The 27,972-nt window shown below is 39.9% G+C and overlaps 2 protein-coding genes across 6 annotated transcripts; one reads left to right on the top strand and one right to left on the bottom strand.

Annotated features, from left to right (window-relative positions):
• Window positions 1-3,596: 3,596 nt before the first annotated feature.
• On the top strand, window positions 3,597-22,451 carry Klc (kinesin light chain). Of its 4 annotated transcripts, XM_022812360.2 has the most exons (10): window positions 3,608-5,003; window positions 7,691-8,634; window positions 10,782-11,029; window positions 11,462-11,551; window positions 11,944-12,390; window positions 12,695-12,792; window positions 12,998-13,130; window positions 13,359-13,621; window positions 13,839-13,977; window positions 16,097-22,451. In XM_022812360.2, the coding sequence occupies exons 3-10, from the start codon at window positions 10,916-10,918 to the stop codon at window positions 16,454-16,456; spliced, it is 1,644 nt and encodes a 547-aa protein (XP_022668095.1). In that variant the 5' UTR covers window positions 3,608-5,003; window positions 7,691-8,634; window positions 10,782-10,915; the 3' UTR covers window positions 16,457-22,451. The 4 variants fall into 4 exon arrangements, with proteins under 4 accessions (XP_022668096.1, XP_022668095.1, XP_022668094.1 ...); XM_022812361.2 differs by lacking the exons at window positions 7,691-8,634; window positions 16,097-22,451 and adding an exon at window positions 14,264-15,156 and having other exon boundaries at window positions 3,597-5,003; XM_022812359.2 differs by lacking the exon at window positions 7,691-8,634 and having other exon boundaries at window positions 3,608-4,282.
• LOC111253239 (forkhead box protein I1c-like) lies at window positions 20,491-27,953 on the bottom strand. 2 transcript variants are annotated; one of them, XM_086991904.1, is made up of 7 exons: window positions 27,822-27,953; window positions 27,422-27,585; window positions 26,376-26,572; window positions 25,282-25,397; window positions 24,686-24,871; window positions 24,110-24,503; window positions 20,491-23,671 (listed from the first exon to the last, which is right to left on the bottom strand). In XM_086991904.1, exons 4-7 carry the CDS (start codon window positions 25,332-25,334, stop codon window positions 23,414-23,416), a joined length of 891 nt encoding a protein of 296 aa, XP_086848030.1. In that variant the 5' UTR covers window positions 25,335-25,397; window positions 26,376-26,572; window positions 27,422-27,585; window positions 27,822-27,953; the 3' UTR covers window positions 20,491-23,413. The 2 variants fall into 2 exon arrangements, with proteins under 2 accessions (XP_086848030.1, XP_086848031.1); XM_086991905.1 differs by having other exon boundaries at window positions 27,422-27,581; window positions 27,822-27,934.
• Window positions 27,954-27,972: the final 19 nt, after the last annotated feature.

Below are 27,972 nucleotides of genomic sequence, written 5' to 3'. Positions count from 1 at the left end.
ATATATTAATAAATAAACGGGTGGAAACTATAGTAATATAGGAAGAACACATGGATTTCCTCCTCTAAAGGAACTATTTTCTGAATAACTTGGGAGAGTTAGAGAACTAATCAGTGTAACAAGTTCTTTAGAGGTCTCAGGGAGTTGTAGGAGCTTGAGGAGCTAGCGACGTATCAACATAATATAGTATCTCGCTACAAAAGTCTACTTTTGCAGCTATCTGTGCTTTACAAAGTAAGCCTGTAGGTAGCAACAAGTGTCAAGTACTTGAACTACAAAGATCATGTGGTAGATAGAGGAGAGATAGAAGTGAAAATATAATTGTTGAATTCAGTTACATGACTTACCAATCGTTCATTTAGATATAAGGTGCCCATTTCTTATTCACTTTGCGAGTATAATTGTCTGGTGTACTAACGTGTATGTAAATATGTCTGTGTACATAGGATTCGTTCATCAATTTCAACCTATCGCTTATTTACTGTAGGAGCGGCATCTAAGTAACTATTTTATTATCTAACTATTATCCTGTCTATACAGGACCTGCCGTTTGAGTCAAATAATAACAAAATCCTTTAATGAGACAGCACTTTTTTTTCGTAAACGTCAATACAGAAGCCGTCGATTTGTTCGAATAATGCTATTACCCTTCTACTTATTATATATACTTTCCTGTGTACGTCCTACTGGCAGGAAATTTCAATAACAGAGATTGCTCTAGCTTTGCCGTATTATAAGTACATTTAATAGAGCGATTTCTTATTTTTCATGTCTAGTGCTTTGTCGTATCTCGGTACCACGACTATTTATATTGGAAGAACCTACGACACGCAGAACAAGACAAATTATAAAAGGGAGAAACATGCTATGGAGAAGGCATAGAATAATAGTGAAGATAAAATATATTAAAATCAAAAACATTCAATTTAAATTAAAAAAAAAAAAACTAGATTACTTAGAATACTTATTAAACGTAATGCAATTATCGTTTACGTATGTCTCTTAAAATGGCTTCTATTAACTTTTAAAACGTAAACGGATTCAAACATTTTTTTGCATATCTTTCTAGACTGGGAAAGAGGCGATCTCTCTAAGTTAGATTTGAATAGCGGATTCTACATGAGTCAAAAAAAAAAACTGATTAGTTCCTTTGAACTTACAATTTTTCTATAAAATATGTTTTATTGTTCTTATTTCCCTGCTGCTGCTGCTGACTGAGAAACAGGTCATTGCGGTATGAAATAACAACTAAAACATGTCTATTCTTTTTTGTTACTCTGCTTGATTCACTTACCAACAAATGATGACGTCGTAAAATAATTACTTGGCTTGTTCTGCTAACTTCCCAACTCAACTTTAGCATGAGAACGAACTTCTCGCGTACAGTTTGTTTTATTTCTATGACAGAATAAGCAGGTTATGATTAATATTATATCATCATTTTATTGATTTTTCTTTATAATAAAAACTAGGTTATTTTGAGGAGCTAAATCATGATAAAAAAAGAGTCATTAACGGAGTGGGACTCAAAGAGAAAGGACTAAAATAAGCACATGCATGGGTGCATTATTATTAAGATTATTGTTATAATTATTATTGCTATCATTGCAATGCCCATGTTTTTTGTGTTTGCCGCCATATGTCGACCAATTTTTTTCTGATGCTTTTGTAGGATTAAGACACTTGTTGTCTTAATTATTTATATGAATTACATTGAATAGTTCAGGAGACCAAACAAATTTAATATCGCGAAGTGGATTAGGCTAACTGGCCAATGCACAGAGATTATTGATAACCAAAATACGCACACAAGGAAATGATTTGTGCCGAAGCGGAATTATGCAATTAGCATATGAAGTACTATGTAGAAAAAATGCATTGGTCTTTTGGTCAATTTATGTTACGTAAAAAGGAAAAAAAAATAAGAGACGGCAATTATATAAATATTTGGTAGACATCATGAAAAAAGAAAAATAGTATCTATACTCTTCGGGTGTCGTATTGGAGTGTTTAAGGGGCTGTTTCGGCTCGTGGAAATGCGGTGAAAGCAAAAATATGTACACGCCGGTGGTACGTGTCTACTGACGATGTGACGTGCTCGATGTAATAGAATAACTTTGTAAAAATATAAATAAATAAAAATCGTCTGATACTGCAAACATGGACAGCATATCGCTCTTTAAATAGTATATCTGTACTGTATATCTGTTAAAGTTGTGATGTTTCATCCGTTACTGTGTCGTTTTCTGGATATTCTTCTATTGGTGCTGTGTGATTTTTTCACGGCTTACTAGCCGCTGACCCCTCGTACTATTAGGTAATGAAGAAATTAATTTCAGTCTCAAGAACCCAGATTTAAATCAATGTTATGATAGTTGGGCCAGGTTTCCGATAACCGAGATGAACAAAAAAATCATCTAGAATGGAAAATGAAGTCGTTAGCACGTAATACTTCAATCAGATAATAGTCAGGATTGCATCACTGCATATCGAATGAATAATCTTTTCATGATCTTTAATTATTTTTTTGTTTATTAGTTAACACCATAACGCTTAAATGTACGTTCGTTGGTGCGCATGACTACAGTATATATAGTACCGAGTAGAATGTATATCTAACAAGATTATGATAGAAGTATACCATTTAGTTTTAGGCGCTGCATTTATTTAATTCGAAAAAATGTGTCCCTGGGGTCAGTAGCGCATAAAATTATTTACAGCGTCCCTTCCCTACCGCCCACAGCATCGGGTTTCCTCTTATTTCGAGCCGGCACTCACATGTATTAGATGTAAATTGTCTCGCAAAGCTCCAAAAAAGATTACACTTATCTTACTTATATATATGCAGCAGGCTCTTTCTTTTGTAAATTCTTTTGCTCCAAGTCACTCGCGCGATATTAATTTTTACAGTTCATTCTATTTCTGTCCCGAGATATTACATGATTGACAGGGGTGTCAAATGAAAACAGCTAAAAACAGAATAGTTGTAAATAATATTAATGGTCTGAATAATCATAATCAGATGTATCAAGATTAAAAAAACAATTATAAGAATAAACACTCATTCGCTGTTACAATCACGTACAGTTCCCATATTGGTCATATCACTATCAACTCTGTAGGCAAAGTACAATGTGTTCTTTTTCATCCGAATTAACCTGTCAACAAATGTTATCTGTGCGCGTTCGATTAATGTACCGCCCTCCCTATTTTATGCACCAATATTTCGCAGTATTTCATCGCTTTCTAGTAAAAAGCAACAAATAAAAATACAAATCCAATGTATTTAAAGAGCATTCTATAATTATATCATCTGTACAACTCAACTGATACCCGTGGTCAATTCGTTCAGCGAACTTCCTCTGGCGAATGAACGCCTTGTGTTGATTTGCAAGTCGAATTACGGCCGGGCGATTCGTTACGAGCAACAGTTTTCTTTCCAGCGCCTCTTCTACTACGTCAAGATCATCTTTTATCCGAGGCTGCGACTACCGAGGCGGCGATTTTTGTCATTAGGGAATCGCATACGACGACGATGGACAGCAGCCAGTGATCGAAAATGACTGACTATGGCTTATCCTGTATGTGTGTCGAAAATCACTTGTCTCCAGTCGCTTCACTTTCCTGTTCGCGCTGCTTTAAATGCAGACACACAGGGTTACGGGGAACGATGAGATCTGTCTGTCTGTTATGGTTCTGTTTGTATTCACCGGAATAAGCAGCGGCCAGCCAGCGCCGTGCGACCAACGAAGCCACCACCGCCATGATCGGTTATCATCGCCTCTCACCGCAACGTTTTTTCCTGGTCGTCTGTGTATGTGATGCGTGTTTATGTAGATGCTAGAAGCAGCGGCCGCTGCCAATACGACAGTCAGCGGGAAAGGGGACGTTGTGTCAGTCGGTAAGCGTTGAGTGGTAGCGGATGCAACAACAACCGCAGCAGCAGGCAGTTACGTCGTTGGTCACTCACTCTAACTGTCCTACTGGCCGTTTGGCGACGGTCGGTTTGTAGCTGTGTGGTGCTGCTGAAGGGAGAGCGTGACGTGAGCCACAATATGGCCGCATACTCCACCCACTGTCAGCTGCTGCTGCCATCAGTCCGCTGCTGTTAGTCATAATAGCAGCAGTGCTGGTGACAGTGCTAACGACTGGGTCGAGTGGTGGCTATTGAGTTCCACTGGTGGCGGTGTCGCCTTTCGCTCGGTTCGCTCGAACAGCAGCCGAAGCGATAACAAATAGGAGAATCTGGCCGTTTCTTACGGCCGTTGTCGCTGCTGTTTGGGTGAGTTAGCTCGTGTTGTGTTGTTTAGCCAGAGAGTTAGCAATTGTCTGTCCAGTCGTCCGTCCGTTTTCCAGACGTACACAAGGCAATACTGCGAACTAGCTGCGTTAGTAGTCGTTATAGTGCTGCTGCTAGTGCTGCCGATCGATACTTACAGTATTGTGGTGCGGTATTTTTTTACGCCGGTGACACTGCAGCTTAGCGGAAGACAAAAAGTAAAAGACAGAGTAGGTTCAAGAAAGTGACTTGGCTAGTGCTGTAGTGCCGCTGTGAGCCACCCAGCCTGTGCCTGAAGACAACCTATTCCTGCTGGTAGGTTGACTGCAACAGCATCATTGCCAGCCGCCACCGTGGGTCCTCGTTGTTATTGGTGTGCTGCTATGATCATACGTAGTCATTGGTACACGTAATGTTGACGTACGGGTCGGAGCCGACGAATACGTTTGCTACTATCCAGAGGCGGCTGGTTGATTCCAAGTCAGGCTATATCAGCATAGAAAAAAGAGAGCGAGACAGTGAGAAAGTGTGAGAGAGCTCTATGCAACTGACTGCTGGCCATTGCGGGGTATGAACGTACAAGTGTAGCAACGAGAGTTGAACACGAACAAATACGACGAAGATTGTGTCTATTTGTGTGCGTTGAGAGAGACAGGATACACAAGTTGCAACTGGAACAGACTCATCAGCGAACGTTAACGAAGGCATTCAAAGCTAGCAGCAGGTAAAAACTTTTAGCTTGGAATAACAATGGAACCAAAACCATGATCAGTTCGATGCGTAATTAAATAGATCACACGGTTTGTAATTGCTTTCTGCTTTTCCCTAGAACTAAGGGCCTTATTCAAACGGACATCGTGGACCAATCATAAGCTCAGCCACATTTGAATTATGATATTTTGACGTTGTAATGCTCAAAGTAATCCTATCGGCTCTGATCTGTGTATCGAAGTGAATGGTTGAAAGATTGATGGCATAGGTTACAGGCTTTGATTGATAGTAATATTTCAATTTATGCGAAATAAATGTGCTGCGTACACTTCCCGTTGATTTCATTTATGAGCTTTTGAATCCATGGAGACATGAGATCGTCGACACATCTATGCTGTCCACAGCAAGCGAGCGAACAGCGGACTGGCGAGTGTTTGCCCCTCTATCTGCCAGAATGTTGACTGGATGTAGCACAGTGCAAAATGCTGCATGTCATCTCGTCGTAATCATCGCTCATACCACCTACGGCTGTCTCTGTGAGAATGAAATGTTATTGGTCAAAATGCCGGCAGCTCGATGGAGCTGTAAACGGCCTGCGAAGAGCAACGCGCCGTATTAACACTATCTAGAACACAGAGAAAAGGCGATTCGGCAAAAGGCAGAAAGAAATTTATCGGGCTCTGCTTGACCAAAATTGATTCAGCATCGATCTTAGGTGTTCCATTACGTATGCTTAGAGGGGCACTCAGAAAGGAAATGAAGATTGTATGCATGTCTGCCTTTAAAGAGGATGGGGACATGACAGAATTCGTCATTAGTAAATAAAACACGCGTCGCATTTAAGAGTGAACCTGATCGTTTCCATCAGAAACACAGTTCTTCATCCTCTTAGATGGGGTGAAAGGAATAAATTGGAAGTTGCAGCGTATTTTACCCACTGCAATAGAGCAGTATGTCAGTATTGGTTTGGAAATGTTCTGGCTGTGCGTGATTCGTAGAGTATAAAAAATAAACGCGACGCAATTTATTTCCTTTTATAAAACGACTACAATTTCATCAAGGGTTTAATGATTTTGAGAAGCTTTGAGAAGAAGATCCTTAAGTGTATTTAGGCAATATACAACAACATAAGTGTCTTAGAAAATTGCAGCCAGCTCAATACGACAACGCACTGTGTACGTGGTAAATAAAGAGAATCTGAGCTGTACATTTGAATTATGCCCAAATATGTATGCCTGTCTGTCAATTGCTAACATATTGAACTGTGCCTATCACAAAGGAACATAGCGACAGCTGGCCCAGCCGGTCAGCTGTTACGGTCGTCAGGAAAACGGCGATGGCGCACATGCCATCAAGGCATTGATGGTCCATGGTAGTTATGTCTACCGGTTGAGAGTGTGCTTGTGAAGACGTCAGCGACCGTCATTTGCCGATGCAGTTAATAACCAGGCTATTATGAGAAACAAACTTAAGCCTCATGATTTGCGCTCGTTATAGCCGACGGTTTACTCGTTTAACACTAATTTTATCATAAATAGCTTTGACTGATAACCGTCACGTCGAATAGAATTGGGCTATGACTGAGACGACTGACTGTGCGTGCTACACATGGAAAGAAAATCAGACGATTCGTACTTGGTATGATACGAGTTTCAGCCGTCCTAGAATCGTGCCAGAAGTATAGTAGGTACTATTTGCTTTTTGTATCACTGCGCTACCCACATAAATGATAACGTGACGCTGTGTTACTTGACGAAAGAGTACCTTATTAGAATATAACTGGCAGGTTAACATTGTTTCTAGTTTTCTACCTTATAGGCCAACAATCGTTAGACTGGAAAAGCAAGTGAAGTGGTATACTGATGCACTTTCGAATCGCCAAACCAAGTTTCGTATTAGTTTGAATGGTCTCAAGATTGGTTAAGTGCTGATATTTGACTATGGGTTGTCATGAAATCGATCGTTATTATAGTAACTTGCCATTGTTGATTAAAACTTACTTTTCGTAAACAAGCTACTGCTTTCTCAACCGGTAACCATTCCAACGACGTATCGCAATTGGCTTCAAAAGCTATCATCATTTTGAGTCCAATTAGTCTAGTCGAGCTATATAGTATACATTTGGCCGTAAAGTAGCAAGGAAGAAATATCTATACATACATACGTGAATATATCGATTTCTTTCGCAGGACATGCCCTGCGGTTAACGATTTGCGCCAGCGCTACAAAAACGCTGTGGTTAATTATTAATTATTATTACTCAGAACGCCTTCAGCAATAACTACTGCAACGATACGCACATGTTAGTAATATATATTGCGATACAACATCTCCAGCTGACTGCTTACGGGCATACGCACGCGAGTGATAATCTTGTGCTTAAAATTCCCTTTTGTTTTTTTCATTGTTTGAGTTGAACGAGACACGATGACGAGACAGTCGGCGTTTACTATATAGTATTTATTACGACGCCATTTACTAGTCAGCTGCAGCAACCTCAACAAGAATCATACTGGTATATGCTTATGGTGTGATAATGCCTAGCTATTAGACAGACAGAAGTTATCAGATCACGAGCGGTAAATCGGTAAGCTAACCATTCTGCTAGTTAGCTTATTTACTTCCCCTGTTCTCGCCAGTGTCTGTGGCGTGAGCACCACTTTTTGCTGGCAGTTCAGATGCGCATTGTTTTCTTCACAGTTAAACACGAAACGACAAATGCTACATGTCGGCGTTCGAGCGAACCGGCTCTTCCTTAGCTGCTACATCGGCTCGCCTCTGCTAGACTTCAGCCGGGTACCAGCGGCTAGTAAAATACTGGCGGCAGACACACGGGTTGCTGGGAGGCTTACTAAAGCAACGTGAACATCGTCGTGAACGGGCATCATTGATAAAGCGTAGTTGACGGCGTCTCCATGACTCCTGCTGCTGTTGCTGCCGCTGTTGGTTTTGTGTAGTCGTTGGCGAAGTTGTTCGTCGTGGCTGCCGTGGGCGGTTATCTATGGGACCTGGACAACCGAGCCATTTGAATTGCTACTCGCGAGTTACGGCAAGCACGGCGTCAAATCTATGTACATAACATTGTAACATGGCCGACTTCAGCGGGAACAGTTTCTGGTGCTGTTTCAGAACGGTTCATCTGCTTCTCGTAGCGGACGAATCTACGAGCGAAGTAGTCGACGTTGGTTTGCTATCGATTCAGCTTCAGGCAAGCCACAGAGAAGGAACCGATGCTTTGGTAGCGAAAAAGATCAGTAATATGAAGAGTTGTATTGGTCGTTGTGATTGTAGATAAAAAGGCAGCCAAGGATAAGCAAACGTAGTTTTAGCGGTGCCAAAGAAGAGGTTAGAAATGCGGGCAGAAGAAAGAACGCAGTATGTAAATAAAAAACATGGTGGCGGCGTTTTTAGAAACAGGTAGAATTGAAAAAAGATATATATACATATGTGTGTGCGAGAAGATGATGGATGAAGACTGTTCATACGATGAATGCAGGGGAAGCTGGCGCAGCACGTGTTGGACAAGCTGAGCAAGAAAACTGATAAGCGCATTCCGGTTGTTTGTGCCCACAGTTTTGTCGATTGGGCACGTAATGGCAGATGTATAATGACGACGTAACATATGTGGTCCGCAATCATGGGAAGTATGTATAGCAAAATGTTTCGTTATTTCAAGAAAGCACTAGCAAGACAATATTCTAATTTATCAGTGTAGATCAAGTGAAAAATGGTGTCAGAAGGAAGCCGATGCAAAAAGACACGTATGGCCTTGAAACACAACTTTAAATGCGTGTCTGCGTTCCGACGACTAAACGAATGAGTTGAAAATCTGAGTACTGTTGCAAAGGTAGAAAATCCAATGTAGTTCAATGAACAACAACGCTAAAATCTAGTCATGTTTGAGCGAAATATGGATGAGATAAATCACGATGATTTCTGGAAATAACAATCAAATAGCTATTGGGCTAAAGTGGGCTTGCAAAAATTATTTTACAGGGTAAGCTTTGAAACTCGACTGCAAACTCTAAGAATGGTAGCTTTGCACAAATATGGTAAGCAAATCATGTGGTCGCAAAGTTAAAAAATATGTTGTTCTGCAATCCTAGCCAGTCTGTATGTATCTCTACTGGAAAGATACTGACAGCCTATGACCACTGATGTGCTATTTCGCATTTGAGGTAATTTTGCATTCGATTTATTTATTTTTTATGAACCATTAGAGAGGGTAAAACAAACCACGCCATATCCCATTTCCAAATACTATACGATTTCATCTTTGCTATAGATAGGTGAATAGCGACAACACACGTTATATCTTTTCTCTTGGAAACTAAATAAACATATTTTTGAAAGTTCGAGAAATAAATATAGGGAGATAAATAAAAAAACCCACATTTACATCGATGGGTTAGCCAGGAGCTGCATCGTATGTTAAAGTGGTACGCGGGTGAAAAGGCTTCTCTATGCGTTTTAATTAACAAAAATGACCAATTTCATGTTTTATTTCCTAACATACAAATGTTAAGTATACTGAGAAACACAGTAGCCTCTCAAGAGATAGCGACAATGTTAAATCGTCCTATATAAAAGAACTGTGCAAAGACATCCCGTCTCCACAGGAATTATGGCGAGTCGTTCAAGTCGGCGATGCATATTGTGTCAACAATGTTATTTTTTACATATTCACATTTACATATTACAAGGGTTTTCGTTCGATCAGAGACGCTTGTTAACAGATCACTATAACTATAGTTAATCCATTCGTCCTCTTGGTTGTCTCTTTAGTAAAAAAAAAAACAGATGTTTTGGTGATAGGTCCTGACTCTTACTAGGACAAAAATTACTTAGAATATATAGAGTGATATGAATTGCGATATTTTTGAGAAATTTTAGCAGTGAGAACATAGATACGCATGTAGCAAAGCCATTATCAGGCAACCATGCAGTAGTCTTCTGAAAACATTATTATAGAAATATGTCTCTGATGATAACCGACCTTAACAAGCACCTGCTCGATGCAGACAAACCGCAACAACAAAGGCTTTTTGCATTTAACAACCTAAAGATGTCGTGCCGTAAAGGAAAAATTTGTTTCAGGCTGCTTAATATAAAACATGTTTGTGTCTAACCTTTAGAGTGTTAGAAGTGCTTGTTTTTTACTATAAAAAGAAAAACGAATATTGTTTCCATTCATACAAATGTTGGGTTTGTTTCTTATTTCTTGTGTACTTTACAGAAGCTAGTGATTGAGTTTAAGCTTTCTGAAGATTCCTTTTATGGTGTGGTTATGTTAGGCTGCCAGGGCCACAGATGGCCTCATTGCCGCTGAGCGATTCATTCGAGTTCTCGCTTTATATCTGATTAACGTACTGTAAATATACTTAACAATGAACTAGCAAGATAACTTAGCAATTTTGAAATTAAATAGATAATATGTCCAAAGTGTCTAAGATGTGAGAAGTCGCAGAAAATGGTGCATGCCGATCGATTAAGTGGTTGCTCGTAATCATATATCCATTAGGTTTAAAAATTCATATGTATGATACCGAGTAACAGATTATAATGGAAACGTCAACGCCACTATACTATACCGAATATGAGTACAAGACACTATGAGTAATAGGATGGATAATGTTCGGTAATAATTAAAGGAGCTGTTAATATTGTCCAAAAGAATGCAGCGTCTAGCATCGATGTGGCGGCATAATAATTAGACGATGAAACAAAGTTTATATATATAATGCAACTGTCACCTGTTAGTCATTGTACTGCTTTTGTGTTGTTGTTACAGGGCTGCAAAACGTTCCAGGCCACTGCTTGTCCGGCCTCCCCTAAGTAGGGGAGGACGTTAGCGATAAACTCGGCGTCGCTTTATAGCGACTCCAACTAAAAAAAAACAAGTCCAGACTAACTTCGCCATCTTTGATGGTATTTTCGGAGACACTCCGAGCATATCGCCTGCGAAAGATAGAAGATATAGGCAAGATGACTGCCATGAACCAGGACGAGATCATTGCCAATACAAAGACTGTTATCCAGGTATAGCTTCCTCGTGATTTAGACTGACACGCTGACAAGCTTCAAATGAACCAACTCAGCATACTTATTTTTTTTGTTTGAGGTTAGCCAATTACTAAACGCAAGTCAAAGTAAAGAAGTATATCTATGATGACTTCGAACAGCTGGTCAAAAACTACAGCAGGCATTTCTTTCGACTAACGTTATTTCTTCAAGTGTATGCTAAAGGATTAATCGAATTCAAATAGCTCTACGAAGACAGAAACCCAAACAAACTATCGAACTGAACTCGATATTCAATTTTACTCTAGCGAAGTATTCGTAGTCACAGATCTCACATGGCAGTTTTGGCTACAGTTGAAGCAGAAAGATGGAAAAAGCATGTCTGCTTGGTACGGCACTGAAATGAATAAGTCATAAACGACGACCTTTACCTTATATATTGCATTTCAGGGTTTAGAACAGCTTAAAAATGAACATGATTCAATCCTCGATGGACTGGCAACTGTTCACGACGCGAGCAACAGTGTCATTGGCGAAAAGGTAACGTTTGTTAAACATGTTAACGTTACCATTACTTAACATAGCAGCTGTAAGGTTACATAAATTTATATTTACCACGCGGTAAGATATAAGGTGGATAAAGCTATGAAATGTTAAGGTACGCCTTGCTATGAACGCGAGCAACGCCAGCCTAGCTTAACTTATCCAGTGGAAATTCTAAATTAGCTAGGTAAGAGCGACTTATTAAAAACAATATACCACACAGATTAATGGAGGTGGGCATTAGCCGAACTTGATGGTAAATTGACTCGTTTAAAAACACACAAATTCAACACTATCTTGAATGTGCCTGTGTACCATCTCTTTGAAGATATATGGACTTCGTCAACGATGAAAAAACATAACGTTTATTATTTGATCTTTTATTATAGATGGCCTTCCTCCGTCGAAATTTGGAATCGTTGGAGTTGGGTCTGGGAGAAGCCCAGGTCATAATGGCCCTAGCAGCGCACATACAGCAGGTCGAAGCAGAAAAGCAAAAACTGAGAGCTCAGGTACGTCGACTGTGCCAGGAGAATGCATGGCTTCGTGACGAACTGGCTAACACACAGCAGAAATTGCAAAGTTCTGAACAAGTGGTGGCACAGCTTGAGGAGGACAAGAAGCATCTCGAGTTCATGAATTCACTACGGAAATACGATGTAGACTCAAAAGACGGTGATATGATGGCCGTTTCCCTTGTAGGAGTGCCTGCTGATGGCGCTAGTGGACAAGGTCGAGATAGTAGAGAATCGATGGCGACGCCGATTGCCGGCGGTGGGATGACTAAGAGCGTTTCCGATGTTGATCTCGGATTCCCCGAGGATGATGAAACACAAGTAGGCAACATGTTTTATTTACTTAGCTGCACTATTTATGTCATGAGTTTCCTTGTTAGCTGCCCCGAGTCCCTCTGACTCCTTTTCTGATATAAGATTAGAAACAGAAAGGGTGGGAAAACGTTTTTGATCGCCTCTTTATATGAGGGCTGCCTCTTAAGAAAGCAGGACAGTTAGATGCAATATTAATAGACGTTAGTGGGCGGGACAATGGAGGTCACTTATAAGTGGTTAAAAGTACTTGTAACTGCAGACTGTTAGCGTTCTGATGGTCCTCACTTATAACATTTGGGCTTTGTCACAGGATCCTCAACAAAATCAGCAACAGATCACGGGCTACGAGATTCCCGCCCGCCTTAAAACCCTCCACAACCTCGTCATACAGTATGCTTCGCAAGGCAGGCAAGTTCATCATCATCACCGCAGTTATTATTATTGACTATTATAAGTGCTATCTTGATGCGAATCAAAAAGTTGGTAAATGGTCAATTTGCTGAAGGCGATTCCGTTTTAACTATTCATTTTTTCGACCGTAATAGGTAAGTTTTTGCATTTCTTACAGCATTATAACGCCTATTCGACTGTTACTGATTGTACAACTATGCAGGTACGAGGTGGCGGTCCCGCTCTGCAAGCAGGCTCTCGAGGACCTGGAGAAAACATCTGGGCATAATCACCCCGATGTTGCCACAATGCTCAATATTCTGGCCCTTGTGTATCGTGATCAGAATAAGTACAAGGTATGAGCTAAGGCGGTAATAAATTTTCACGCCTTGCTTAATTCGACCCACACAATCCTGTCAATGGTTGTTTTTCTCATGTGCAAATCGGACACCTCGACGCCGACTCATTCCAGATGATCTCCGAACGCGTATTGTTTTGTCTCGACAGATCTTTGTCAGGTAGAGGATGATTTTATATCTTCATTATAACCTTATTGGCTGTTCCTTTTTAACGCGTCTTTTCAGGATGCGGCGAATCTCCTCAACGACGCGTTAGAAATTCGCGAAAAGACCCTCGGAGAAAATCATCCGGCAGTGGCGGCGACTCTTAACAATTTAGCTGTTCTATACGGAAAACGCGGCAAGTACCGTGACGCCGAGCCGCTGTGTGTTCGGGCTCTTGAGATCCGAGAACGAGTTCTGGGTAGAGAACATCCGGACGTTGCCAAGCAATTAAATAACTTGGCTCTTCTTTGTCAGAATCAGTCGAAATATGACGAAGTGGAAAGGTAAAGTAAAATAAAAAAATATGCTAAGATGATGTCCGATTTTTCTTCGACTAGATGGTGTTCTAATTTCCAGTGATGTGACTGACTTCTAGTCTGTGTTTTCTGCACACATATCATTTGCTCTATTTGTACTCTACATCCTCCGTCAAGTATCATCAACGTTCGCCGAACATATTATTCACTGTCAGTACTTTTTTTCTCATATTTTGACCCTCAGGTACTACCAGCGTGCTCTCCATATTTACGAGAAAGCGCTAGGAGCAGACGATCCGAACGTGGCCAAAACAAAGAACAACCTAGCATCTGCCTACCTCAAACAAGGCAAATACAAGGAAGCGGAAATACTCTACAAACAGGTCAGCCCAAGTCTCGATTAGATCACTATTCGTACTGCTAGTCTACTCTATCAGCCATTAAAGGTGCGCGAGCCTTTCAAGAAGGCCTGTTTTCTCTCTTTTTCCCCTCCATTCTGCTCCCTTCTTTTGGCCCACCCGCACATCGTGAACCGATACTATGGAACAATATAGCGCTCTGAACGTTACTCCAATTGTACAAAAAGCAGGCAATACACAACAGAAGACTAGTCGAACTTGTCGACGAGTAGATCTGCTTATTTCTTCCACCTCTTTCTATTTGTTTTAGACATTCGACATTGGACCGACCGTTTAAGAACTAAGTGGCTCCTGTAGAAAGCGGACTCACTTTTGTTCCCGCCTTTTCGAACACTCTGTTCAGACGTATACAGGTGCAGTAAACAAATAAGCAAGCGTTTCTGGGTCATTCTCCCGTGTAAACAAAAAAGCGTTACTTCAACGTATGGTCCTGGAGATTTGTGAACTCCCATTTGGTGTACTATGACCACCAAGTGTAGAAAAAAGAAGTTGAGTGCCATGGAGCTTGGCAACGTTCCTTTGGCCAAATACTTTATGACTGTATATATATCTAAGACGTCATGGTGCGTGGTGTCCATTTGTGTAATGTTTAAAAGGCTGGCTTATGGATGTAGACACTATAGTTTTATACACACAAGCACGTTTATATTGATCATAGTCTCACACCTGTTGTCCGAGCTCATCATATTTGACTACGACAAACAATTTTGTCGTAGTCAAATATAGTAGCTTGTTGTTTGACAAATGATTGTTTACATTGATTCGGCATCTTTTTCTGCTAAAAACTCTTGAAGATGTCATGCTTTCCACCCTCCCTTTTCGTATACAAAGTCCGAAGCACAATTTTATGTATTTATGGCTATTAGATTTCATGTAGAATTGCGCAACAAGCTAATTCACAGTAAATAATTGTTGATAACGGCAAACATTGGAATACTTTACTTTACTAGCCTCAATGATGACGTTGAACTTATTGGACAAACAAACTTGTGCAATGTAGGTTAGTATATCGTTGCAATACGGGCGACTAGCAATACTAGAAAAAATGACAACTCACTTGTAGCGACATATTAGAAAATAAATTGTTTTACTTTGTTCTAAGCAAACAAAATCTATTTTGTGTGTTTATTTGCGATTATTTCATTTCACACGATTAGCTTGGCACGCACGGAAAATAATGATAAACTTCAATCTGTTAGGGGGGCTATTTTCTGATCTTCGTTTTCAGTAAATAATGACCTTACAAAGGGGCTATACTTGCTACCTTGTTACAGTCTTGCACTCATATATACACGCACTCGCTTTGCACAATATGCATTTATTGATTTCGAACGTCAGAATGCAAAAAAAAAAAAAAAAAAAAAGGATTTTAACAGCATGAAACATATTCTAGTGCTCAAACGAAAGAAAGCGTCGAACACCAGAATTTTTACTGGTTCCTAGTAGTTTCACGTACGGTGACCTTCATGCAGGCTACAAGCATGAGCATGGATGAATTTAAAATACTTTGTGTGTTTGTATAGTGCATTTCATTCATCCATACTCATGTTTGTATATATATATAGGCATACTTTAGATATAGATATGCTTATGATGTATTACTGTTTATTTGAATCTATTACTACTGTATGTCATCACCTTTGCTTAGAGTAAATAAGACATACAGAATAAACGCATTGCCACAATAAGAGACAGAATTTGCCTGTTTCAAGCGTTCATAGTATCAGTTGTGAGCTAAGCAAAATATAAGAAGCAAAGCAATGAAACTCCCGTTCGGGGATGTTATTTTTAGGCTAGCAAATGTGATAATAAAAAGATTACCAAAAAAAATAGTGATGTTACCCGTTTTTGATATCTTAAGATATATTCACTTTGCTACTTATAATTATCGCCGGTTTAGTCATTTTAGAAGCTGGTCTATTCCACAATAACCAAAAGTAACCTTAGTCTCTCTCTTATTAGTTTGCCCGCGTACTTAGACCGTTTTTTCTAGCCCTTCGAGCAGAACACGAGGAGACTTTTAGTGAACGAATCATTTCCGGTAACGCTGCGTGTATCGTTCTGTTTGTTATTGCTCTTCTAGGTGTTAACGCGGGCTCACGAGCGTCAGTTCGGTCCAATGGACACCAACAACAAGCCGATCTGGCAGCTGGCCGAGGAGCGCGAACTGAACAAGCATATGACCGGCGGCACCGCTAGCGCTCCAGGAGCTCCAATCGATTCGAACCTGTCCCAAACGCCCCAGTACCGCACGACGGTTGATAACGCTACGGTGGCCACTACGCTCAAAAATCTCGGCGCTATCTACCGGAAGCAAGGGAAGTACGAGGCAGCAGAAACTCTCGAAGACGTAGTTCTGCGAGCTCGCAAACAGGAGCAGGTGCGCAATCTTCACCGACGGCGTAGAGGAAGCCGGGACGGGGCCGACGAGGCAGGACAGTAAGAGTTAAGCTGTCGCGATGATGTGCAGTAGAAACAAAAACAAGATCGGCAAAATAAAACGAAAGGAAACGATAAGGCGTTCAGTGCTACTATTAAGTTCGTTTGCCTGAAACGGAAAGCGAAACGAACGTCAACCGAAAGAGAAAGTAAAAAATAAATTCCAAAACGGCATAACTTGAATGCTACGTACAGCCACTAGCCTAGTATGTGTTAGAATGCGAATGCGAATGAAGCTAGACTGTTACACAATGGCCACCGCGTAACTCAAACAAACATTACGTAGTTTGTATTCTCCGAAGTGTTTGTGCTACTGTCTTTAGTAGTGTCTATGTGGCCTATTGCGGCAAGTTTTCTTTCCCGCAAAGGCCGAAGATGGGAGGTCCGTCCCCGTACCCCCTGTTCGGCCGTTGCGATCTGACTTTGTAGGGCTACCGGAAAAAACGAACCTCACGAGGTGCTTTGGTGACATGTGTAACAGCCATATTTATACCGATGATTTTTATGCGTAGGCGATACCCGTTCGCATAATTCAGGGGGATTGTTTGTGTATGTTCTGTGGTAATAAGGTTACCGGTATAGAAATTTGATAGAAAAAAAATGAAGATGATGTAGTGAAACGTAGATACCGTATATAGAGGTTATACATAGTGGGTGGACCGACGATCGATGATGGAGAGCGTCTTATTTGTAAGAATAGAAAGATATTGTGAATGGCTTTATGACCATAATGATGCACAAATTACCATCCAGCGAAGATGGTAGTCATTTTTATTACGAATTGTGTTGTATTAAATAGTAATTTGGTCACCCCCTTTGAGCAAATACATATATTTTATTGCAGTGAAAAATGGACAATTCACTTGAATTGAAACTTGCGTTAACTGTCATGTTGTCAATAATTCGGATACATTCAGAAGCCGATTTCAAATGTAAAAGTTACAACATTACGCAAGCAGCGTCGTCGGATGACGTTCATGATGTGATTTCTGATTCCGATGGATATCCACACACAAGAATGCCGAGTAGAAGTGTTGCGGGTACTTCGCGCAGCGACTTCGATATTGCTGGCAGATCACGATCGGTAAGGATCCCAGACAGATACCAAATTTTCGACTATCGAATCCATAAACTCGTGGGTTAGATTTTTGACGAAACGGAGTAGCTCTTTTCCCAGTAACGATTTCCGGTTGCCAATTTCCATATATGAATAGATGACACATAGCGAGTTTTGTGCCCTGACTACCCAGGGCTGTCAAAAAATCTGTAAGCTGGCAACACGTTACACTAATGATAGCGGAAACCGTTGCCTGTTTTAATTCACTAGCTCATTATATAGGCAGACAAACACACGCTAGGCACACATTCAAACGCTTTATAATAGAATCCACTAGGCGATGAATAAAAACACTAAGATCATTGTGTGCGGTGGTCGACCTGGAAGGAAAACAAAACGGAAGTGCCGAATGGCTAACAAACGAGACACGAAGGGCTCCTTCCAGGCAGAGAGACTGCGTGTAACAAAGAGTCAACTATGCGTTGTCGATTTTGTCGTTAAAGCTTTCAAGGAACGGGCGCTGTAAGCACGCCTCCGTCCCAGGCTACTCCAACTTGTAACGAAGTTTCATTTTCACCTCATTCTGGTTGATTATACAGGATGTGGACAGATGTTGTGTACTCTCTTATAACGGGAAAAAAAACCTAAATACATGATTAGCAGGCCTATATGACCGGTGGGATATACACGACCGTATAGGTCATTCGCCGATGATGGCACACACTTGCACCTCCACAACGATATCTTTCTGGATCGTGGCAGTCTTACATGATGAAAGCTTTTAACTTTGTTTTGAATATCGGATCATTAGTATTGTAGAATAACAGCAATTCAGAGATATTATAATTATATGCTTCAAATACTTTCGTAGAAATAGTAACGCCTGTTTTCCATCATAAATAATATTATGACTAACGCCACTTTTGTGAATGCTTAATAGATGGTGTTTATGTCAGATAGATTAGTTAACGGATTACTATGGCTGTCCCGTGAAGAACACGGTTATAGATAGATATATGTTGATCCTTGTTTCGTTCTATGTATAGCAACATTATATGGTGGAAACGGCAAACGAAATAAATGAATTTAGGCTGTTCGGTGTCATCAACGAGCAACGACGTGGTAACAAAAAAGAAGTACATTCCGTTGTGCAATACTTCTCAGCAAACATTCTCCTCCTACTGGTGGATGTATTGATACCTTTTGCTGTTTGTAGCGTTCTACCGTCTAGCCGGGTCGAGTACGAATTCTGCACTAAGAAGAAAACACCATGTTATCGACGTTATTGCTTGGACACGCGCTTTATGCCTATGCCGACACTGTATGGCTTATGCCAGGATGATAGTTCCCCTTGGGTTTAATGATTCGGAACGATTCTTTCATGTGCGGGTACGTCTCTGAGTTTGTTCGCGGCGCTTTCTTGAGTACTTAACAAGCTGCTGAAGGGCGTGTCATGACTATGCCATCGGTTAGATACTGCTATTAGACGTCCTTTTACTCAAGATTGGCTGGAAAGAACATTGGCTACTTCTTGTTGTAATAACACCGCCTCATTAAGTGTGCTCCTTTCTCTGCTCTAAATGATTGATCTCTTTTTTTTTAGTTTGTCTCAATACAGGCGCAGAAGGGAATCCTAGGATTGACGAACAATAATGCCCGTAACGAGAACTATTTATTTAAATTAATTGTGATTTAGATTCATTTGGTGCTTTGTCATCAGTTTCGACCTCTTGGTAGTCTCGTTTATTAGAAACCCGCTATGTTTTGTTGTTTACTATACTATCAGTTCGTAGTGTTTGCTTAATCTTGTTAAGGGAGTTTTTTTTTTTAATATCAGTCCGCTCGTTGTACACAGTTCTTCAGACTTCTGTTCATAACTGCTCAAAGCGTCATCATAGATCTGTGTCTCTGCGCGAAGTCCGGTCTTTCCATCGTTCTGCAGTCCCCCGGGGTGAGGGTCAAGGGGGGGGTGGGGCAAGAGTCCCATGAGCATAGCACCAATTTTATGGTTGCCAGCATTGCAATGTTTAAGCAAGTGTAGCTTTGTCTCCAACAATTTGATGAGAGCTCGTTCAGTGAATTTCTCTTCAGTAATAATAATAATAATCAGTATTTAAAGAACGTCTCAATATTTCACTCGCCTTTTCGAATTATTAATATATTTTTTATAAATTATGGTAGATAATGCTAGTAGAGATTGAATGAGTGTCTGCTGATGGTAGCGTTAGGTAGCGGATAGTCTTAAACCCTTACAAACAGCGAAGTACATTATAAAGATGGTGCCCTAGCCACAGAGTGTACATCCCACCATAAGCTCGTACACGCCACTTCCAATCCTTTCAACTCTTGTCTGAGTTACATTTCGCCTATTAATTAGCTGGACGCTATGCGTGGCTTCTAACCAAAACTGCTTTACATTATTTAGTTATCATCAAGTCGTCGTTACACAAAGACTTAAATCTAAACGATAAACACATTATGGGTTTAGAAAGTTCGACATCTGCCGCTTCGCCCGTCGATGACTCTTCGATACATCAACTACATTAACGGTGTATATATATATATATATATATATATATATATATATATATAGAAAAAATATCTGCATTAGCCCATTTGCTCGTGAGAGACAGAAGATAGGATAACGATAGAGTAAAATGATAATAACTGTCATTAATAATATTATTACACACGATATTATAATTGAAATAGCGTAGTAAATATAACAATAACATTGTTGTAACGGGGACGTATGGTCGGAATGATTTTTCCATGTGCACAAAAAAGAAAAATAATAATAACAACAAAAATAAGAACCATTATTATATGATAATGCTAATAATATTAACAGTTACGAAGAAAATACGATATTTACACACTTATGTGTGAAAATAAGAATAGAACAAACGTGGCGCATGTATCGTGTGCAGCTTCATTACGTATTATTATTATTATTATCCGTAAAAAGTGCATTAATGAGAGCGTCAAAAACAAAAATGACGATTATAAAAAAAAAAGAGCGGTGATTGATGTACGGTAAACCCGGTCATTGAAACGAGGTCGGTCAGGAGATAGGCAGGAGACGGATCTGGAACACGTTGGAAGCGTGCCGAAACGGAGGTCTTATGAAGACGACGGTCCACCTCCTCGAGATGCATCCGTGTTCCGATCGCTAGGATTTTACTGCCGACGGACAGTACGGCTGCGTAATCAAAACGCTATATTACATAACTACTAACTGGTGAAGTTAGATTCTATTCAAGCTAGTAACTAGCAGATTAATCCAGACACACGAAATCAGCCCACCAAAATACGATACGACCCTGTATGATTGTACACATTTTCGTTACGAGCCTCTTTTTAGAAAGAACTATACTCCGCACGAGGACATTGATTTGTACTGCTTATTTATATACAATAAAATAGCCACTTGTGGATACTTGCAAAGGACGATAACAGCAATATCATCAGCGATTGACGAGGAAACAACAGTTTCTGCACACACATAGTGGCCCTGATGTCAGCTGAAATCGGTCATTGTCGCTTGATCCCAATACGTATGGACTAATGAGTTTTATGGCGGCCTCGCAGTCACATCTCGGCTAGAGAGAGCTCGCCGAATCACTGTAAAATTGCAGTGCCTGTTTTTCAGTGCTGCATCTTCCGCTCCCACCGCGATCAGTAACAATAATGATTGACAATTCACATACTGTGACAGGACGGAATTAGATGGGCTAAACGGTGCTTTGTAGTAACGAATTCATTTAGAGAAAATCTGTAAATGAATCATCTTTATGAGTGCTTGATTCACAACTGACGACATAAGCAGCTGCTCGAATCGAAAACAGGTTCCGTTATTTTTAGCTGTCTATAATGGTCAAAGGCGGGGTAGCTGCGGAGCCGGAACAAACAGATTCAGTAAGAATGCCGAATAGACAACTAGCAAAGAAGCCCTAAATGCGACTGAAAGAAATTATCGCGCGTCCGTTTACTCCTATCTATCCAAGAGAAAACGTAGTGTAGTTGTAACGTGTGCTTGCGCAAGACTGCCTCATTGAGTGAGATTGATGGTCGTCGGCCAGAACACATTCGGCATTGCTTGGTTTTCCCGCACTGGGAACCGAACAAGGAGCTGTGCAAATCTGTGGCGACACTTTTGAGCATACGAAATGAAACTAACAGACTCTTAAGTGTATCAGCATGGAGAACCTATAGAAAAAAAAACTGCGACACAGGAGAGACGAGGAAAAGGTACAATGATGATGAACGATAGGAGAATGATAATTAAACTAGATACTAGGAACTGAAAGCTCTAAGGGAAACTGGGTAGCAAAGCGCAAAAAACACAACAATTTATGAAACGATGATTTATAGTAATAATAATATATAATACCACGTTTATGTAAAGAAGATGAACCAGCCGAATGATAGCGACAGGTCTGTCAAAGAGCAAAGTGTGTGTATTCTGTCCAACTATCTTTTCACCGTTTTATAGAGGCGGATTAAGATGATAATAATAATGACATAATGAATAAAGAAGAGCATCACTAAAATAAAGAAGAACTGATGGATTAGATCGTTGTCACACACCTGCACACATATTATTGACCTCAAGCTGTGGGTCAGCTATCGTAGACCAACAACAATATTCGGAAAACCATAAAATCGGGAATTAATCACTAAAGGAGAACAAGTAACGGTAATTGTCGAAATGCACGTCTTCGTGAGGACTAAAGACAGAGCATAATAAAATCACATACATTTCGACGACAGAAACATCAACAACAACAACAACGATCTGAAGAAAAACGGCGGATACTAACAGAGGAAAAAACAACACCCGAAAAATGACGACAAAAGAAAAATATTGGGAGTGGCGCAGTTCAGTGAATCGCCTTATATTTTGTTGCTTCAAATAAACGAGTCCAATATAAAAGTGTAATTTGACGGCATTGTCATTTCAAGTTTTGCGTGGAGACGGTGATTTTTATCGAGAAGTTGATGACTACTGGAACCGGTCAGCGTTATAGGTGTTGTAGTTGTGCTTGATTACGCTTAGCAATTCATTAATTTTTTTCTTTTACCGAATTATATATATATATCATTTTTATTTATGAGTCCTTCTTAACATAGAAGAGCTATTTATCCGCGACATATGGGCCTTACTAGCAGAACAGCCAAAGCAGAGTAATTAAGCGATCTCTGCAAAAGGTTGAAGTGTAAAGGATTTTTACGGAAAGAATACAACCCTATAAATTTATTACCTACTATACTAAAGTTAAGAAAAATATGGTAGATAAACAACACCGCTTTTTTCTGTCTCTGATTTTGAAGCCCTAATAAATAACAAGCGTTCTACTATAAAGGCGACAGTTGAATTTCGAAAAAAAAAGCGGTTTATTTTTCTATGAATTGCACGTTCAACTTCAGATTCAGCAATGGAACATTCTTATAATCATCATATATTTGTTACCGTTTTCAGCAACGATATTTAGGTCGATTTTAGGCCCTTGCCCAATGCTATGTATTTAAATATTCAATGCGATGTGTTCGAAGTGATTGATGTTTAGTCCTTCTTCATATTTACAAACGTATACAATATCTTTTTGTACCCTTTTTTAAATATACGTTTACACTCTATGGACGGAAAGGGGATTTTAACCGCGTAGATCGAGAAAGATAAAAAAAAATGTTCCATGTTTCAGTAGCAAAATTGCTGACTCCGTAGTATATTATTTATATACATATGGAGATAGGCAGTAAACGATGATCCATGCCGACGACGAGCAGCACGCGTTGCAACATAGGCATTTGGTCAGCTACGCATTTACAATAATGAGATTTCAATAGGTTCTAAGCGTTTTAAGGGATTGAACCAGTGACTTCAACAATTTAGGTCATCAACTAAACGAGTTCGCTGTGCACGGGTAGGTTACTCTGGCTGACAACGAGGGACGATGCGGTTTTCCCTGTTATGGGGGTTTCTAGAGGAATGGGTGAAATGTTACTTTCTGTTGTCGTCCCATAAGCACATCCTGGCGGCGGTCCTACGCTAATACTGGAGTACGCAGCTGTAACAAAACTAGATGAGTATGCCGTTGAACTGTGAGGAAACATGTCATTAGAATCCATATTGGGTACTCCTGGATTTCGACGGATATCCTAGAAAACAGGTGAAGGTAGCTTTGTGGGTCAGTTCGTTGGGTACTTGGTTTTAACTCCTACCCTCTGTACATATGTACTTAGTATGTAGTTTTCTTTTATAAAATTTGACGCACAGATTAGTCAACTAAGGTGCACCGTAAATTAACTAAAAATCCTAGTAGTAATAAAAACCTACTACCAGTGGAGTTGACGTTAAATGATGCACTAAATAAAAATTAGTGGTTACAGTAACGACATTATCCATTAATTTGTCGGTGAAGTTCTCCAACTTACTTCATTGGTCTACTTTGTTATAAACGAATATTTATGTCGACAGATATATTTCTTGTAATGCATCACTTTGACGACCCGTAAGCGAACGCGCTTACAACGATATACCTGGTTAGCTGCCGTTATCGTGAACCACTGATTGAACTTGTATAGATATGGACTTACCAATGAACCATTTGTTACAGATCCGTGCAGTGTATTGTTTCGAAAGGACACTTCTCCTTTGACTTGCACCCTGTCTTGATCTGACACCCGAAGGATTCCATAGCCTTTATTAGGGTCTCCCCTCGCTTGTGTCTGTTGTGGGTTCAATGAGAAGGCCGAGGCGCCCTTGTAGTACTCGCAATACTCGTAGTACGCCAAAGCAGGCTGCGTTGAACTGCTATCGTATCCGTATGAATCGTACATACGTGCAGTAGGGTATAAGCTATCGGCAGATCCTCGGGGTACCCCACCTAGATGATAGCCTAACCGAGCGCCACCTGGTATATCAACCGAAAAGTGTTGGGAATCGACATAGGGAAGGCCTCGCTGTTGTTTGTTTGTGCGGCGGCGGCGTCTGAAATACAATGTCGATTACCATAGACAGCAATTGTGTGACCGCGAAATTACTCCTTAAAAGATCATGCTCCAGCCAATATGCCAGTTGTAGTCGAATGATGATGAATAATCGCCACAACGTTTAATAATTGCTCCTTATCCTAACTGGATGCTATCAAGTTCTGTGCTTACTCAACTTACTGGTAATTCCCATCTGGAAACATATCTGAATACGCCGGATTTAATGCCCAGAAGTTTCCTTTACCGTCGCTGGTGCCTTCACGGGGGATCTTGCGAAAACAATCATTGAGTGATAGATTGTGTCTTATCGAATTTTGCCAGCCTTTATTGTCCTTTTTGTAATATGGAAATTTGTCCATGATGAAGCTGAATAACAAAACAGACAATAAGTAAATAAGTTGTAATAACTAATGTTATATCGTCTGAGAATAAATGTTTTAGGCTTTACAGTCAGTGCTGCAAGGTGTCATCGCCTTTGAAATACACAAAAATAAAAATGGCCTCCTTGTCAAATCCAGTAATGCGCTGTACTGTGATAAAAATAAAAAATTATCAATTGAGTTCAGCGACGCTCAGATATGCATCAAGAAAAATCTCTAAGGAATATCTTCGTCAAGCGTTAATAATGCTAAAATCTGTTTTGCCATAGGATTGGGTAAGCTCTCAAACTAAACAATACCTCTTGACGCTCCACATAGGCATATAGAGATACTTCTTTATAGATATGATTTTTTTCCGTTTTCCTTATTTTTTTTTAGTGTGATTTGTTTGCTTACCTGTAGATTTCGCTGAGTGTGAGCTTTTTCGTGGGACTTTGAGTGATCGCCATACAAATGAGCGCCACGTAAGAGTAGGGCGGCTTATCGCTCGTTGATTTGGTTTTAGGGATCGGCTGAAAGGTAACATATTGAAAGCTACATTAACTTTCAATACGCGTCTAACTCAATGGCATAAAACGATGAAATTAGATTCTACAGTCGAACTAAGAAACTTCCGTGATACTTGCACGTTGCAAGCCTTTGTTATGAAAACATAATAATACCTAATTAACTGTCTCGAACTCAACTTCCACTAATGCAAAAATATAAAACTTAAACAAATGTTTTTAGCTTTAGGCTGGCTCTCAGAACGAAGGGGTATCCTGGCCCGGTTCCGAACGGAGATCACCCCACATGTCTTTCAGTGAAAGTATGCAAACACGTTACCACCCCACGCTCACTAGGACGGAAGAATATAAAAGCAGAGGGTGGGGGGGAGGATGGTATGAAGAACTAATAATCGATATTAATATAAACAAAAATAAGCTGAAACAAACAATAGTGTTATTTTAAACGAAAACAGAAGACTACGTGCATCTATATCTTGGAGAATGTCATGCTACGTCATAACTGCATAAAATTAGCTCTCGCAACGATTCTAGCATTTAGCCAGCGGACTAAATGATGATTTTGATATATATATATATACATTTTTATGAAGGATATCTTTAGCTAGACTCTCGAATGGTGGCTACATTCACTGTCTATAGCTACACTTTCTATAGAGCTCTACCTACGAAATTCTAGTTTTACGAAAATGAAATAGAAATATTAGGTTTGATCCGATAATGACAATAATAACTAAGGGGAAAACGTTTTCGCGCTAAAAGGTTTTTTTTTCACTTAATATTATTATTATTCGATCAAATCTACTATCTATATATTATTATTATTGGAAAAGCAAGACTTCTCTGTATTCTTGTTATTTTCGGACGAAGAAGATACCCGGCATCTCCCCACGGTAAAAAATCCAGCTAAAGATATTTCATATAAATATGTACACATCCGTAATCCACCTTATATTGAGGATACTGTAATTTACTAAGAGATACCTTAGCCTTTTTGTTGTTTGCTGGGGTCGTCTGAGTAGCTTCACCTTCACTAGCAGGACTATCGGACTCGGATTTGGGAAGCGTGGTTTGGAAATTCGAGCTTGTTAGAACAGAATTATTGATTTCGTCACTTGCCGTATCCTCCTGCGATGTTTCATTTTTCGAGGAGTCAAGCCATGCTGACTCAGCATTGTAGCCTGCAATCGGACGGCGGCATGAATAAATTAAGGGTAACCAAAACTATATAAGGTACCTTAACGAGATGAAGTAAGTCATTATAGAGACACTGAATAGCGATTGGAGATCCTACAGAGACGTCAATGAAGTGCTGTAGCTCTTGGATTACGTCTTAGATCATTCAAGATCTACTTTATATTGCCATTAAGACGACTAGTTCCTAAATATATGTATCTTGACTACCGATTCATGTGTCTCTAGATTTAGCAAGCAAGCACGTTACCATCACACAGTTAAAGTAACTATTCAAAGTGCACTGGGTTCACGTTTACCGAAAACAAAGATCTTCCCTACCACCGACTATAAACAATGTAATAACGGATAATTTCATTTGTAGACGATTTCAAAAAAAAATTAAAAATCGGTTGTAGTTACGGGCGGGTCATTATTACACGACATGTAGGAACAAATGTTTTAAAAAATTATTCCTTGGCTGTTGTGATAGAAGGCTTGTACCAATGGCCACATGCCAAATATTAACCTAGAAAAAAGATGGCTCTGAATTATCGTACATTTTACCAATATCTGTACGAAGCCGTACTTGGTCACGGAACTTGGCGGAGAATAGCCTCCGGTCGTATTTTGCTTCTGAGTTGTTTGCTTTTCAAACTGTAATCAAGTACAATGGTATCCCTGTGACTACAAGTTGATCAGTTGACCCATGATAATCTAGACTCCGGTGTGGCTCTGATTAACAGATCTACCAAGATTAGTTTTTGATAGATAGGTTAATTTTGGGAAATTATTATTACTCTTACCTATAATCCGTATACATTTAATCTCTGAAGTTCAAAAGATGTTTCAGTTACCATAGAGCAATGATTCGTAGACAACAGACGGTCAGTGGGGCTGACCTTGTACCACTGCTTAAATCGGCATCTTTATCCTAAACGTTCTCAGATCTTATTTCTTCGTCGAAGTCGTAGAGGCAAAACGTCATCACATACTACGCTTGCCAGGATGAAAAGTCTTTCTTTTGCAATCAATAGCAATGCAAATAGTTCTTTTATTAGCAGAATAGAGAATAATCTGGAACAAAGTTGGCTCGGCGGCGCAAACTTAGCCTAATCGATACTCTAAATTTTGCTGTTAGATAAATCGTTGTTAATGTTTTTCTTGCAATTGAGCTCGAGTAGAGTTTTGTGTGTTTCTAATCGTACCTCACAACACCTATTGTCGTATCGAAATGTTAGATCAACAAATACGTACCATTTTTTATGTCTTGGGACTGGCGAACCGTATCTCGGAGGGATATTGCACTTGTAGCGAAAGTATTTAGAGATGGCAGGGGCTGATGTAGCGATGGGAACTGTGAAAGGCCGTTCTGCTGTTGTTCATAGGCTGTGAAGATATCAAAATT

This window comes from Varroa destructor, unplaced genomic scaffold (assembly GCF_002443255.2).
Source record: "Varroa destructor unplaced genomic scaffold, Vdes_3.0 BEIS01000006.1, whole genome shotgun sequence".
Classification (NCBI taxonomy): domain Eukaryota; kingdom Metazoa; phylum Arthropoda; class Arachnida; order Mesostigmata; family Varroidae; genus Varroa; species Varroa destructor.
This window is presented reverse-complemented; position numbering and strand designations above follow the sequence as displayed.